Source organism: Hyla sarda, chromosome 10, assembly GCF_029499605.1.
Source record: "Hyla sarda isolate aHylSar1 chromosome 10, aHylSar1.hap1, whole genome shotgun sequence".
Lineage (NCBI taxonomy): Eukaryota > Metazoa > Chordata > Amphibia > Anura > Hylidae > Hyla > Hyla sarda.
In genome coordinates, this window is record NC_079198.1 from 39852370 (window position 1) to 39869771 (window position 17402).

At 42.0% G+C, this 17402-nt stretch overlaps 1 protein-coding gene across 1 annotated transcript in view; it reads left to right on the forward strand.

The window, feature by feature from the left end:
• Positions 1-17402, forward strand: part of NECTIN1 (nectin cell adhesion molecule 1) — a 147121-nt gene that overhangs the window by 110998 nt on the left and 18721 nt on the right. The window contains exons 3-4 of the mRNA XM_056544767.1: positions 8104-8406; positions 10861-10978. Coding sequence (XP_056400742.1) covers positions 8104-8406; positions 10861-10978 — 421 coding nt within the window. The remainder of the gene's footprint in view (positions 1-8103; positions 8407-10860; positions 10979-17402) is intronic.

The window sequence follows — 17402 nt, forward strand, 5'->3', positions numbered from 1 at the left end:
AATACAACCACTAAATAAAAGATGAAAATGATACAGAATTGTTTAGTCCAAGGGGAGTAACAGTTTGGAGGTAGTATATTTAGAGTGCTTCCATTTGGAGTAGCTACTGATCTACGTTACCACCCCTAATATTACTCTTTAGGGTTTCTATGGCCTGAAACGTTATGCTAAGTGGAGAGTTAGCATGATGTAAATGCATATGAGTCGATAATGTTTTATCCCTTTTGTTCCTTATATCCCCACATCTTTCAGTATGCAGTGTCTCAATTCGCGATGGGTTTTACCAACATATCCCTTGGGACATGGACAGGTAGCCAAATAGATGATGTTTTTGGTCTTACAATTTGCATACTGATAATTTCTAAATTCATGGCCGTTAATGTACCTCTTAAAGCTTTTGGACACTTTTATGTAATTACATCCTTTACATGTGCCACATTTAAAGGTGCCAGTCATGTTGTTATGGTGTAGCCAGGTCCCTGGATGCTTCAGAGGGGTGTAATGACTGTGCACCAAGAGATCTCCTAAGTTTTTTGCTCTCCTGAATGTAATTATTGCTATATCCTCGATAAGTTCACCCACTATCGGGTCGGATTTAAGGATGGGCCAATAATTATTTGACATTTTTGACAAGGTCATTGGCAGCAGCATCGAATGTAGCAATGATACGTGGTAATGTACCGCTGTCTTCTTTTTGTGTCCATGGGCATAGTAATTGACTTCTATCCTGGTCAGGTTAGCCTAAAAGGCCTCCTCATGTCCTCTGCCTGAATGTTAAAAGCAGATTCAGAGGAGCAATTTCTCCTAGCCCTGTAGTACTGTCCCTTAGAGATGCTTTTTTTTGAGGGGCTTTGGGTGGTGGCTTTCCCACCTAAGTAAATAATTACCCTGGTGGGTTTACAGAAGACCTTTGTGTCAATTCCTCCACTATCGTTCCATTCTAGGTGGAAGTCAAGAAAGGTTAGGGAGTTCTTATTGATCTTGTGGGTGAATTTGAAGCCTAGGTCGTTGTCATTAAGAGTGGGAAGAAAATATTTGAATAGTTGTGGACTACCTGACCAGATGATGGCTATATCGTCAATGAACCTGCCCCAGAATATTATATGATTCTGATATTGGTGGTATTGTTAATTAAAGACAATAGTCTCCTCGTAACCAGCCCAAGAGTAGATTGGCATATGTGGGGGCCACAGGGCTCCCCATAGCCGTACCCCTGAGCTGGTGGTAAATTTTGGAGTTAAAGATAAATACATTCCTGGTTAGGATACATGTCTGAAGCGTTATAATGAACTTGTTGTGGGTTTAGATGGATAGCTCTCCCCTCGAGATAGAAGTCAATTCCTCTTAATCCTGCCGTGTGGAGTATTGAGCTCTATAAGGCTTCAACGTCTATTGAGCAGAGCCAAAGGTGTTCTAATGTTTCTTTAAATTTTAGCAAGAGATCCGTGGTATCCCTTAGGTATGAAGGTAATCCTAAAACAAAAGAACACAAAAGCTGATCAACAAAAATACTGATGTTTTGGGTTAAATTGCCAATTCCAGAATCAATAGGTCTACATTTTCATGGTTTTAGGCCTTTATGGACCTTGGGTAGTCCGTAGAATGTGGCTAGTCGTGGATGGAGAGGTAGCAAGAATTCATATTCCTTGTTGTCTTGAGTTTTTTTGCCCCAAACTTCTAACCAGGTGTCTAAACTGGCTTCTGTGCGTTCCACATGCTTATATAACAGTATCCTATGCACATCACTTCATGTGCATCTTAACGGTAAGGTTACCAGTTTTGTTTACTTGCGCATGCTTGGAACGCTTGTGTAGCAGCATCTCATGCGCATCACCTCATGCGCATCTTAAGGAAAAGGTTACCAGCCTTGTCTATTTGCGCATGTCCGAAACTCTGGTGAAACGCAAAGCATTCCACCCAACCGGATGTGACGTACGCGGACCTAATTTCCGGCAGCGCGCAGTATAAACATCGGCGCACGCTGCAGAGGGTAAGCGGTGTCCATCTGGTAATCACCTGCGGTGTCTTCATCCATTCACTGCGATTACGGTTAGTACTTTCTTTTTAATCAGCTACCTTAGTTGTATGTCTTGCATTCTGTGGGATATGCTGGCCCTAACTGGGACCATGTTTTATTATATATTTTACAGCACACACAGCAGTCCTACTGACTGCTATGAGCATCATCCTGTTCTAAACTCAATGCCCTCATTTCTTTATGCCTCTACCTATTTAAGTAAGCAGTTCATTTGTTTGGTCTGCCTGACTTATCTTGTTTGGTCTGCCTGACATATATTCTGGCAGTCACAACCCCCTCCCCTATGTGCTAGGGAGTTAGTGTTACACATTTATCCTTGTTCCGCTTGGTTATTAATTTATTTTCATATTCTCACATAGGTAGCCATGTTGGTCTGCACAATGGGTCACATTTACATCACCTTAATTTCTGGATAATATACCCCTGTGGATATCTTGACATGGGGTAAGCTTCCATTACTACCAATCATGTGCTTTATTATTGGTCACATATTTGAAGCCCCATTTTTTTTCATACATATATTCTCTGTGTTTTTTTCTTTTTTTAGCTGGAATGTTATCAAGTCCGGCATTTTGCACATATCTTATTTTTGGCAACAACATGATGGCTTAAATATCTTCTAATTATACCAAACATGTCATTATCATGTCAAAATATGTTATCTGTATGCTGATGTCCTGTACTCTAAACTAGATTACTTAAATGTACCTTTGTGTGCTCTTTGACCAACACTGACTTACCTATGGTCACTAACCACCCTGACGTTGGACACTGACTATTCTATATCCTACCTATCATTGTACTGTAAAGTACTGTCATTGCTTACCTTGAAAACAGCTATTTTTATGTATGTTATCTGTATATGTGGTTCTCTCTTATCTCCCTGATGAGCGTAAACATTAACAGGCGAAACGCATTGGCATGAGAGGTGTGCCACCAATTATCAATATATAATAAATGTGTTGTTTTATTATCCCTCACCCCCCCCCCCCCTATCCACACTTAGAATTAGGAGGTTCACATTGATGAGGTAGGGCATCCTTAGGGTACTCACCTGCACCCTCCCACCCCCCTTTTCCCCCAGGCATCCAAAGGTGCTGTTTTCTTTTTGTATCAATAATTTGTATTACTTTTATGTCATATGTAAGTAAAAGTTACGTTTTATTTTATCCGGAGCCTAATTCGTGATTTCTCTTACATGAAATTAAATTGACTTATAATAGTCACCAAGGGACTCATACTCCATTTGGGGACCTGGATACCCTTAACTAAATTCCAGAGATTGTGTTCCTTAAAAACCTCCATCAGCAAGCTACAATAAAGGGGATCAATGAAAACTGTCTTACAGAAAACCTCTTGTCGGCACAGCTTTTAATTTTTAAAGGGGTACTTCGCCAAAAAACATCTTAGGATCTTTGGATGTCTGGTCACGGGGATCCCTTGGAGCTTCTGTGTTTGTGACATCACACCACGCCCCCTCAATTCATGTTTATGGGAGGGGCGTGACTGCTAGTAGGTAGCCGTTACACCTCCTTCCATAGACATGAATGGAGAAGGCGTGGCGATTGTAGTTGCCAGTTATCCGGCACGGAGCGAAGTTTGCTCTGTGCATGGATGTCTGGGGTCCCGGGGGTCCCCAGTCCCGGGACCCTCACGATCGGACATCTTATCGCCTATTCTTTGGATAGACGATAAAATGTTTTTCAGAGGAGTACGCCTTTAATAATACTATGAGAAACAAATGCTGCATACTTGACTAAAGTCCTGATTTAAGAGGAATTAGTCCCAGTAACCGGTCTGCAAAAGATATAGGCTTTATGCAAACCGTGCCTAAAAGGGCTATTGGTGCCAAATCTTCGGATTAAAGTTCTTTCCACATAAATCTACTCTCCATAACCTGTAATATTATATTTTTCTAGACAAAACATACAGGCCCACCTTAAACTTCTTTATTGAGTCAGATATCACAACATCATGTGGCAGAGAGTTGCATAGTCTCACTGCTTTTACAGTGAAGAATCTCTGTCTGTGATGATGGTGAAACCTTCTTTCCTCTAGACGTAGAGGATGTCCCCTTGTCATGGTTATTGGCCTAGATATAAAAAGATCCCTAAAAAGATCTCTGTACTATCCATTGATATTTTTCTACATTGTAAACAAATCTCCCCTTTTTCTCAAACTAAATAACCCTCAGCTTGATAACCTGTCTTGTTCCTGTAATCCACCCAAACAATTAATTGTCCTGTTTACCCTCCTCTGCACCTGCTCCAGTCCAGCAATGTCCTTCTATATACTATTTATATATAGGGGACCAGAATTAGACACAATACTCCATATATGGTCTGACCAGGGATTTATACAGAGGCAAAACGATGTTCTTGTCACGAGCCTCTATATCTCTTTTGATACATCCCATGACTTTGTGTCTTTTTTTTTTATTTTTACGGAACAGTGCACTGGTAGAAACAGAAGCCCCCTAAAAAATACAAAATGGGAAACTGAAAGTGTTTTGATTTTTAGAAGGTGAGGGAAAAAAAACAAAAGTGCTAAAATGAAAAATCCTTAGTCATACACCCTCAGTAGCTGTTAGCAGAGAAGACTACTCATCTTGATATTGCATGATATTAAAGGGGTTCTCCACTGCCCTGTCTTTCGGAGCTCCGCTCGCAGCGTCCGGAAGTTTATTACTCCGGACGCTGTGTGCGGGCTTCCGTGTTCGAGCCCGCCCCTCGTGACGTCACACCCGCCTCCTCGTGATGACACGCTCACCTCCTCGTGATGACACGCCCGCCCCCTCAATGTAAGTCTATGGGAAGGGGGCGCGACCGATGTCATGCCCCCTTCCTATAGACTTTCATTGAGGGGGCGGGCGTGACAACACGAGGGGGCGGGCTCGAACACGGAAGCCCGCACACAGCGTCCGGAGTAATAAACTTCCGGATGCTGCGAGCGGAGTTCCGGAAGACAGGGCAGTGGAGAACCCCTTTAAGTAAGATTTGAGAGGCCCTCATTCACATTAGACAGTTGGCTAGTCCTGCTAACCTTTCTTTAATCTGTGTGGGGCCCTAAAAGCGGTTTTCCAGGCAAAAGTGATTGATCCTTAGGGTAGGCTATCAATAGCTGATCAGTGCTAACATCTGGCACCCATGCCAATCTGCCTTCAAGTAGGATGGAAACAACATGTATGACCATAAGTCTCAGCTCCATACATTGTGTAGTAGCTATGCTAGACTGCTCTTCATTGTAACAAGACACAAGGCAAGGCATCCTAGTTCGCCTTCAAAATCAGCATAGAACTGATGTGCATTTTTTGGAGCCGATTTTGTGGGTTATCGTGTGGCTTTTCAGGTGTTTTTTTTTACATTTTTTAAAACATTGTTTTTTTAATCAACTGGTGCCAGAAAGTTAAAGAAAAACTGTCAGATATTTTCTCCCATACTATCCACAGGTACCGGTGGATAGTGCGGGAGACGCTGATTCCAACAAGCTCTACCTTGCCTGGATCCACCCAACCGTTAGCCCGCAATTATATGTGGAAATCTTGCTCTAACTGGCACGGGCAGGGCTTCTGCAGCTTATCTGGCACTGACGTCAGCGCCGCTTATGAATATTCATCCCCCCTCCCTTCAGTTAGGAACGGGGAAGAGAGGGAGAACTGGAGGGAGGGGGGATGAGTATTCATAAGCGGCGCTGACGTCAGTGCCAGTTAAGCTGCAGAAGCCGGGTGGATCCGGGCAAGGTAGGGCTCGTTAGAATCAGCGTCTCCCGCACTATACACCAGTATCTGTGGATAGTGCAGGAGAAAATATCTGACAGTTTTCCTTTAAACAGTTTAGGAAAGTATTTCTATAAAAAAATATTTACCTTTCCAGTACGTATTAGCATGGACAGAGATATCAGCAGAGAGCACTGTCGACAAGACAAAAAAATAAATTCAAAAAAGAAAATAATTTCCTCTGTAGCATACAGCTGCTAATAAGTACTGGAAGGGTAAATATTTTTTAATAGAAGTACAAATCTGTTTAACTTTCTGGCACCAGTTGATTTAAAAGAAAAAAATTTTTGAACCGGAGTACCCCTTTAAACTTCTAAACGGAACTGCTCTGCAAAGCCAAAGAAAATGTAGTTTCTTTTTTCAGAGCTAGAGTAGCTTTTGAAAACTTCATGGTCTTTTGAATATTTAATAGAAAATGGAAACATGTTTTTTTGGCATGGTCTGTTCTAGCCTTAAAGGGGTTCTCCGGTGCTTACACATCTTTTCCCCTATCCAAAGGATGCCTGATCGCGGGAGTCCTGCTGCTGAGGACCCCCGGGATCATGCACGCGGCACCTCGTTTGTAATCAGTCCCCGGAGCGTGTACGCTCCGGGACTGATTACAGGCGACCACCGGGCCGGCGGCGTGTGATGTCACGCTCCGCCCCTCAATGCAAGCCTACGGGAGGGGGCATGACAGCTATCACGCCCCCTCCCGTAGGCTTGCATTGAGGGGCGGAGCGTGACATCACACGGGGGCGGAGGCATGACATCACACGCCACCGGCCCGGTGGTCGCCTGTAATCACTCCCAGAGTGAACACGCTACGGGGACTGATTACAAACAGGTGTGCCGTGTGCATGATCCCGGGGTCCCCAGCGGTGGGACTCCCGCGATCAGGCATCTTATCCCCTATCCTTTGGATAGGGGAAAAGATGTGTAAGCACCGGAGAACCCCTTTAAGCAGGCAGCATATACCATTGAATACACAGGTAGTCAGGAGGAGTAAGCTATTTTCTTTTTCTTTTGCCAACTAAAGGGGTATTCCACTGAAAAACTGTTTTTTTTTTCTTCATATCAACTGGCTCCAGAAAAATAAACAAATTTGTAAATTACTTATATAAAAAAATCTTAATCCTTCCAGTACTTATCAGCTGCTGAAGTTGAGTTGTTCTTTTCTGTCTGACAACAGTGCTCTCTGCTGACACCTCTGTCTGTCTCAGGAACTGCCCAGAGTAGAAGCAAATCCCCATTGCAAACCTCTCCTGCTCTGGACAGTTCCTGAGACAGACAGATGTGTCAGCAGAGAGCACTGTTGTCAGACAGAAAAGAACAACTCAACTTCAGCAGCTGATAAGTACTGGAATGATTAAGATTTTTTTAATAGAAGTAATTTACAAATCTGTTTAACTTTCTGGAGCCAGTTGATATAAAAAAAAAAATGTTTTTATTTTTCCGGAATACCCCTTTAATAGGTCATTAGAAATCCCAACACATCCTATTCTTGGGTTTATGGTATAGCTGATTGATGTATACCCAATAATGAACTCTTTTCGCTGAAGATAAAATAATAATGTTTAAAACATAGATGTTGGCCATATCAATTGGATAGCTGCCTTTTATTCCCAGCCTATGCTTACAAAATTACCATTAATAAGCAACTGTTTGTCATGGGCAACATTATTAATTTGCATTATTAACATCACACTCCTGGAAATATTCCTCAAAGGTGGAATACACAGTTTTTAACAGTAAATTATTTATAAGACTATTAATGTTTGATGCTTTTTGAGGTCCAAGAATGTGAAAGAAATGTTCATTTCAGTACATTTCTCTCTTATATCAGCCAGTACTCTTTAAAGAGGTACTCCGGCCCTGAGACATCTTATCCCCTATCCAAAGGATAGGGGATAAGATGTCTCACCATGGGGTCCCGCCTCTGGGGACCACTGCAATATTGTTTTCGCCACCCACCTGTTTGAGGCGGGGGGTGACATCACACGGGGGCGTAGTCGTGATGTAACGCTACTCCGGCCCTGTGCTTGCCACCCGGCTGTTTGTGAGCTGGCACCGCTGCGTGCAGCTCAAACAGGTGGCTGGCGAATACAAGATTGTGGGGGTCCCCGGTGGCGGGACCCCCGCAGTGAGACATCTTATCCCCTATCCTTTGGATAGCGTATAAGATGTCTCAGGGCCGGAGTACCCCTTTAAAGTTTATACTTTTTATTACATATTACATAATATATGTACTGTTCTGTTTGTATACATAACATAGGCTGAATATAACTGTTTTGTTTTGTTTTTTTCATAGCCAACCCCGCCAATAAAATGGAAGAAACATCAAAACAATTGGTTGCAAACTCAAGGTCAAAAGAGAAGGTTGTTGTTGCCACTTGCACGTCTGCCAATGGGAAACCACCAAGCACCATAACATGGGAGACCAAGCTAAAAGGGGAAGCAGAATATCAAGAAATTAAGAATGATAATGGCACTGTGACTGTGATCAGCCGCTACAAAATTGTGCCAACCCGAGAGGCTCACAGACAGTCCCTTACCTGTGTCGTAAATTACCAAACAGAAAGATTTACAAGAAACATCACTCTTGGCATTCAATGTAAGTATATAGAGACCAGGGGGTTAGAGAAATATAAATCTGTATTTAAATTGCATGCAGCCTCTATTGTCTGGCCTAGTAAAGGATTCATAAAGGTCCATTCTCTTTTTGGAATTACTCTTAAGCTGGGTTCACAAGTTGTATTTTAGTTAGAACATATTCCTCATTTTGAAGCTCATTTTAATAAAAATTTTAGCCAAAAACAGGTGTGGAACCAACACAGAAAAACTATGATGGGAAGATTCGTACATTTTTCTGTGTTATGGACACACTGCTTTGAGGTGGCCCAGTATGGGAGATGTTGCCCTGCACCCTTGCTGTCCTGTCAGGCAGCCTCCTTCAGTGTCCCTAGGGCCCCTTGCACCTGTTTTCCCCCTGTATATATGTTCTGCAGTGTATTGTCTTATAAAATGTGTTGTATCTTTAAGAGTTATGTCATGTGATTGTTACCCAGGAGGTATCAGTGATCAGGTGATCCCAAGAGGGACCTATGGGCTCTCTGCTAGTCTCCCCCATATAAGCCCTGGGTGGAGCTCGCTTTGCTCTTTCTCTTAGCTCTTGCTTCCGGCTGAGGTCCAGTGCAGTCTTGTCTAGTGTGTGTGTCCAGAGTGTTGGAGACCTCAAAGTCAAGTCCTGGAGCCACCATCAATTCAAGTAAGATAAAGTCACAGCTTTATGAGTCAAGTCAAGTCAGTCTCTGTCATCTGTCAAGTCAGTGTGGTCTGCATTCAATTGTCCAGTCCTACTACAAGTCCCAGCAAGCCCTTAAGGTCTCTGCATCACTGGTCACCTTGTTGGGCCCTGGCTGAACTGTATAGACCTTACCAACTGTCTACCCTCAGTAAAGCTACAGTTGTCCGTAACTTGGTGTTGGAGTCTTTATTGCCCCTGTGCCTAGCCCAGAATCCAGCGGTATACCTTCGGGTGGTTTTAGGCTACACCACACCCTGGTGTCATGAATACAAGGGCTTAATGCCCTCTGCCCCTAGGGTAACAACAACTGCCCTCATCACACCCCACTACCACAGCTTGTTTTAGCTACAATACTGAGCAAATTCTGCTCAAAATACTAAGTATGAACCCAACCTTAAGGTGGCCATTAACGGTTTGGCTGTCTGTCTAAGGTATATGGTGGCCTCCTGACTCTCTAGTGGAGAGAGAGGTTTTTAACCACCTGGACCCTATTGTTCTGGAATCAATATGTTGGCTGCAGCTTACCCCTCCCTATAAAGGAAACATGAATATTTGACATGTATGGGAAGGTCAGAAGAGGTGAAATTTGTCCAACAGTCCAAAGTGTGTAGCATAGAGGGAACCTTAAGTCCACAGGGATTTTTCCACAGGAGTAACCACTTTCAATCAAAAAGGCCAATACTTTGCTTCATATTAGGTACTAAGGCTTGCATACATGGTGGTTCTGGCTTGCATAGTACAGAATATGCCGATCAAACAAGATAATGCAATCTTGTTTTCAGTTTAATTACAAATTGTAATATGATAAGATACTCTACATTTTGCAGACAAGTCTATAACCTTCATGTGTTGCCTTTCTATTTCATGTCAATTTTCCTCTCCACTAAACTGTTCAGAATAATGAATGCCAAAATGACTTTGGTTTACAGGAAATAAATGTGTAGTTTTATGTGTTTCCTAAAACACATTAGGTCATATTTACATTACTTTTTGTGCCCTCTTTGGACTAAACATCAGGAGTATACATAAGTGTTGCAGATGAGCCCATAGTGGTTAACCATATTTTAGAGTTCCGCATAGTCAGTATGTACGTCATAAATGGATCAAATGTAGCCAAAATTTAACTGAGCTAGGCCTATTTAAGTCTGAGTCTGTCAGCATCCGTTTATGACAGGATACCAATAAACATTCCCATAAAGGGAATAAAACATAATGTGAATGTGGCCTAAGTTGTGATAGACAGAGCCTTGTATGTAAAGTCAGCTCTCCATAAAGACTCAGTTCAATCTCCGTATTAGTGAGGGTTTTAGCTGCCCCTTAGTGTTGAGCGGCATAGGCCATATTCAAATTCGCGATACTTCGTAATTGCAAATATATAGTGCTATATTCGCGTATATGCGTGAATGAAATTCGCATTGCGAATATTCGCGAGTAACACTACTGCCCATCCCCCACCAAGTCATGAGAGATTGAAAATCTCTACAATGGAATAAAGATTTTTGTGAATGCCAGCCTGTAGTGTGTGCTGTTAGATGTATATGCACATTTTTATTTATTTGCAGTTTATAAGTTATAAGATAAAATGGATCTTTTCTTACGATAAATGTTTATGCAGTGGCTCGAAAGCCACAGCTCCATTTTAAACTGTGCTAACCAGAAAAGTAAACATATTCTTGAATATGTGAAAAATGAAAAGTGATATATAATTTTATTGCTTTATTTTTTCTCCATTTTTACATTGTCATTTTGCTGTTATTCCAGATGAGCCACAAGTTTCAATTGAGGGTTTTGATGGTAACTGGTACGTGAAGCGTTCTGAAGTAAAGTTGACGTGCAGAGCAGATGCCAATCCACCTGCCCACTCTTACATATGGAGAACGTAAGTATAGCTCTCACTTTGTGTTTTTTTTTATGCAATGGCCAACTCTGTTTGCTACTATGACATATTACTGTTTGTTATATGACTGTTTTATTATATGACATATTACTGGTTATACACTGCTCAAAAAAATAAAGGAAACACTTAATGAAACACAATGTAACTCACACTTCTGTGAAATCACACTGTCCACACTGACAATCAATTTCACATGCTGTTGTGCAAATGGAACAGTCAACAGGTGGAAATTATAGGCAATTAGCAAGACAACCCCAATAAACGAGTGGTTCTCAGTCCCTATGCTTCTTGGCTGTTTTGGTCACTTTTGAATGCTGGCAGTGCTTTCACTCTAGTGGTAGCTTGAGACACAGTCTACAACCCACAAAAGTGGCTTAGGTAGTGCAGCTTATCCAGGATGGCGCATCAATGAGAGCTGTGTCTGTCAGCGTAGTGAACAGAGCATGGTGGCACTACCAGAAGACAGGCCAGTACATCAGGCGACGTGGAGGAGGCCGTAGGAGAGCAACAACCCTGCAGCAGGACCGCTACCTCCGCCTTTGTACAAAGAGGAGCAGGAGGAGCACTGCCAGAGCCCTGCAAAATGACCTCCAGCAGGCCACAAATGTGCATGTGTCCACTCAAATGATCAGAAACAGACTCCATGAGAATGGTATGAGGGCCCGACATCCACAGGTGGGGGTTGTGCTTACAGCCAAACACTGAGCAGGACGTTTGGCATTTGCCAGAGAACACCAAGATTGGCAAATTTGCCACTGGCACCCTGTGCTCTTCACGGATGAAAGCAGGTTCACCCTGAGCACATGTGACAGATGTGACAGAGTCTGGAGATGCAGTGGAGAATGTTCTGCTGCCTGAAACATCCTCCAGCATGACCGGTTTGGCGGTGGGTCAGTAATGGTGTTGGGGTGGCATTTCTTTAGGGGGCCACACAGCCCTCCTTGTGCTTGCCAGAAGTAGCCTGAATGACATTAGGTACCGAGATGAGATCGTCAGACCCCTTGTGAGACCATATGCTGGTGTGGTTGGCCCTGGGTTCCTCCTAATGCAAGACAATGCTAGACTTCATGTGGCTGGAGTGTGTCAGCAGTTCCTGCAAGAGGAAGGCATTGATGCTATGGACTGGCCCGCCTGTTCCCCAGACCTGAATCCGATTGAGCACATCTGGGACATCATGTCTCGCTCCATCCATCAATGCCATGTTGCACCACAGACTGTCCAGGAGTTGGCGGATACTTTAGTCCAGGTCTGGGAGGACATCCCTCAGGAGACCATCCACCACCTCATCAGGAGCATGCCCAGGCATTGTAGGGAGGCCATACGGGCACATGGAGGCCACACACACTACTGAGTCTCATTTTGACTTGTTTTAAGGACATTACATCAAAGTTGGATCAGCCTGTAGTGGGGTTTTCAACTTTGATTTTGAGTGTGACTCCATATCCAGACCTCCATGGGTTGATAAATTTGATTTCCATTGATAATTTTTGTGTGATTTTGTTGTCAGCACATTCAACCAACTATGTAAAGACGAAAGTATTTCATACGATAATTTCATTCATTCAGATCTAGGATGTGTTATCTTAGTGTTCACTTTATTTTTTGAGCAGTGTATAATTATTATACACATTACTGTTTTCTCAAATCAAGTATGTTTCCAATTGATGAATACAGCAAAATGACCTCTATGAGATAAACATACTGGAGTCATTTTACACTTCTTACAGCTTATTTTAGATTAATAACTTATTTTGTCTTCCATGTCACAGTTACTTTACTATTTAATAAAAGAAAGGCTGCCCAGCATGATTGGCTTGTCATGTTTGTTGCCAGCCATTGTCCCAGTTCTTATCTCAATAGACTTTTTCAGTACACGTTATCTCCTTCAGTCATTTCCAAAATACAATAGCAGCGTGATTGTAAATAATTTGACTGTTATTAAAATGTCTGCTTATATATGAGTCTATGGAGGCTGCCGCAGCCAATTATGTCTGGCTGTTGTGCTTTCTAGAGAGAGAAAGAGAGAGAGAGAGAGAGAACAAAGACGTCGGCAGATAAGAAATAACCAAGCAAATATGGATTTTCATATTTTTTTGCATTTTATAAGAAATAAATAATCTCCAGCAATTTACATGTAGTTATAATTCTCTTCTGATTAAATTTAGCAAATATTTGAAAAAACATTTTACACTAATACTAATAATGACAACAAGAACTGATGATCATAGCAGTGTAGAACTACAGGGTTGTAGATACTAGGGTTTGTTACCAGAAGGAGCCCTGATGCCCTGCTGCCCCATTAGAATGAATGTAGGTAGTAATAGGTAAGGTTAGGTTCACATCTATATACTTTTTTCCCAATGTTCTGCTCTATAAAAGCAAGCCTACAAGCAGTTTATAAAGCGCTCTCAAATTATGTTTTCTAATGTGTGTCTTTATTCAGATGAAATAATGCACAACGGAAAGTCAGGCTCCTTTAAGGAGAAAGTATGTATAATAATTGCAACATAGGCAAATATAAACCTAGTGTTGAACTTTTCAGTCAAGTGACCTTTTCAACTGTCCATCACAATTTGAAGTATGTTCACATGTATGTTGTTATGGTCACATGTACATAATTTGCTTCGAATTTCACAATCCGGATTTTATGTTGCAGATTTAATGCTCTGATAGTCAGCATCAAATCTGAAGCATACAATTCACAGTTTGAAATCCATAGCAGATAATGTGTCAATGTACCTTAAGGCTAGAATATATCTTGTAGAAATGCTTCAGATTTTCTGCATCAGAAAATGATTTAAAGGCAGAAGTGGATCCAGCTGGATGGGGAAATATAAAGGAAGGTGTTATACTTCCTATTTCCAACTGGAACCACTTCTGCCTTTTGTAGATTTTTTACTGCAGAAAATCTGCAGCATATCTGCAATGTGTGTTCCTTCCGCACGGATTCACATGTACTGTATATGCTGCATATCTTTTCCTGTGTGAAGCAATTTATTCACATTGATTTAAACACAATTAAATGTGCAGCATATACAGTGCATGTGGGGAAGCTGCCTTCTTTACAATTTTTTCCTGTTCCCAGCTTACCTTTAAAATATGTTATCTTTGAGACAATGTCATAGTTTATTGTATCTGTGTATGTTTGTGCCGCCATTGGTTCAGGTAGCACAAAGATTGTGACAGAGTTCATATGACTACAAATCTTTTAAGGTACAATACCTTAATGTGACAATTAATTATTAACAAAAACAAAGTGTAAGATCCTCATGATCATGCAAGCTGACCCTAGAGTGTGCCTGTGTTGTCTGCTGGTAGCATCAATCCGCCACTATGAGCAGACACACAGGGTACATTGTGTGCACGCAATGTACTCAGACATCGCAGGCGTTCTTGGCCTAGCTCAGGGAGCAAGGGGAGCATCCACGATGTCTGTGAGTGCACTGTGCATGCTCGCGGCTGCTCGCTGCGGATCCGTTACGTGTGACCCTAATACAGATTTACATACTGAAGCTATTAAGGACTGGGTTACACTAGAACTTCAGTGCCCATAGAAACATAGAAGCTTAAAGGGGTATTCCAGGCAAAAACTTTTTTTTATATATCAGCTGGCTCCGGAAAGTTAAACAGATTTGTAAATTACTTCTATTAAAAAATCTTAATCCTTCCAATAGTTATTAGCTTCTGAAGTTTTCTGTCTAACTGCTCAATGATGATGTCATGTCCCGGGAGCTGGGCATGAAGGGAGAATATCCCCATAGGAACTGAACAGCTCCCGGGACATGAGTCATCAGAGAGCAGTTAGACAGAAAACAACAACTCAACTTCAGAAGCTAATAACTATTGGAAGGATTAAGATTTTTTAATAGAAGTAATTTACAAATCTGTTTAACTTTCCGGAGCCAGTTGATATATATATATAAAAGTTTTGGCCTGGAATACCCCTTTAACATTACCTCATGCATATCCTATGTAGAAACGCTAAGAAAAGCAGCTGGTTCTGCATTCATAAATTGCTGTTAACCCTTACTGCGAAGTAAGAAAATGCTTCCAAGGATGGTACAGTTACCTTGGATAAATGACAGCCTGCTCTCTCTTCAGGGTCTTCAGGCATCACATTTTATGCACTTTAGGCTTTATTTACATAACCATGGATTACCCTTGAAAGATTTATTTCTACCACATTGTGAAGAAAGAAAAACTTGAATGCCAGACAAAAGTCCCATGACTTTTTAAGCATCCACAAATTACTGCACCAATAATGGGTTATACACAAGATGCTGATGGACTCACAGGGGGGATCTGGTCCTTGGATCTTTATTCGCCTTATGCATGGAACTTATTATGACTGGCATTATGATGTTACAGAAATATTTCTTATGGCTGTAACAACTGTGAGTTTAGTCAGTCAAAGCAAGCATAAAATGGTTATTTAAGTTAGAAATGTTGTCTACATTTTGCAGAAGGTTCTGTCTTACACCACATGAAGCTGACAAAAAGGCTCAAGCAGCTTTTTCAATGATCAACCCTAGAGATGGATAAGAGACTATGATAAATTATCTCATAGCATCACATTAATGGCACATTAATCTCATATGTCAGAGCCTAGTACCCATACAACTTGCTCTAATCATGATCCAGTCAACACCAACTTACACTGTCTCGAACACTGTAACTGTGTGGATCATGCAGATTTGACAAGTGTCACTATATTTAGTTTTTGGTGTTTAGAGGATAAAATTTTGAGGCCGAATGGAAAACTTTTTTAACAATGCATAGTGTTGAGTCCAAGCAATCTGGACAGTCAATGAAATCAGCCAAGAATTGCTACATGACTAAGCATCTGCAGTAACTAGAACCAATAAAAATCATTTGTCTAAGATGTGTCAGAAGAGCAAACACCACTCTACTGCTGACTATGCCTAAATGAAAACTGTCAGCCTGTTCACCCACAATTAACTCAACACACTGGCTTATAGTGTGGGTGAGCAGAAGTCAGACAATGGGTCACTTACCAAAATCCATTCTGGAGGTCTAGGGATATGATCCCTATAAGATCCTCTTCTTTATTCTCCAAATCGCACACAGGAGGTGGGGCCCCATTGGCTCAATTTACATATGTATGTTCTGTGTCCCCAAATCCTAGTGACTCCCGTTGCTGGTCACGTGAGCGCTTTGCCTTTTGCATAGAGCTAGCAGTACTGCAGCAGGACTCTGCCTCGGACCACCAGGGGGTGTCTGCTCCAGTAAGGAGGGAAGGAGGAGTGCAGGGCAGGCCAGACTGGTACTGGTAGTGGGAAGACTCAATTATTAGGGGGACAGACAAGGCGCTTTGTCACAAAGACCGGGATTGCCAAACAATATGTTGTCTACCTGGCGCTCGAGTTCGGCATATCGCGGATCGGGTTGACAGGTTGCTGGGTGGGGCTGGAGAGGACCCAGCAGTCATGGTACATATTGGCACCTATGACAAAGTAAGAGGTAAGAGAGTGTCCTTAAAAATTATTGCAGGGACTTAGGCCACAAGCTTAAGGCAATGACCTCCAAGGTAGTATTTTCTGAAATATTACCTGTACCACGAGCCACACTAGAGAGGCAGCAGGAGATTAGGGAGGTAAACAAGTGGCTCAGAAGCTGGTGTAGGAAGGAGGGATTTGGGTTAATGGAGAACTGGGCAGACTTCTCTGTCGGATACCGGCTCTACCTTAGGGACGAGCTGCACCTCAATGGGGAGGGTGCAGCTGTGCTTAGGGGGAAAGTTGGATAGAAGGGTGGAGGAGTGTTTAAACTAGGGACTGGGGAGGAGGGAACCTACAACATAGAGGGGGAAGATAGTGTAAATAGAGAGGGGGGACTTATTGATGTACCTGGGGGTGGAGCGGAGGGAGGGGTTAGAATAGTTTAATAGGAATATGCTTCATAGGGGGAAAAAAACTTTGAATTGCAGGTTGACTAATGCCAGAAGTCTTTCCAATAAAACTGACGAACTGGAGTTGATAATGTCTGAGGAGGATTATGACATAGTGGGTATAACAGAGACTTGGTTGGACGATAGCTATGACTGGGTGGTCAACATTCAGGGTTATAGTCTATTCATGAAGAATCAGACAAAACAGAAAGGGAGAGGATTTTTTCTTTATGTAAAGTCCAGTCTGAAGGCCTTACTGCGGGAGGATATACAGGAAGGAAATGATAATGTGGAGTCATTATGGTTAGAAATATATGAAGATAAAAATTAAAAAAAATTCTGATAGGGGTTTGCTATAAGCCACCAAACATAATGGAAGAGGCAAAAGATCAATTACTGAGGCAAATAAACAAGGCAGCAAATTAGAATCATGTGATAATAATGGGGGACTTTAACTATCCTGATATAAACTGGGAGACTGAGACCTGTGAATCTCAT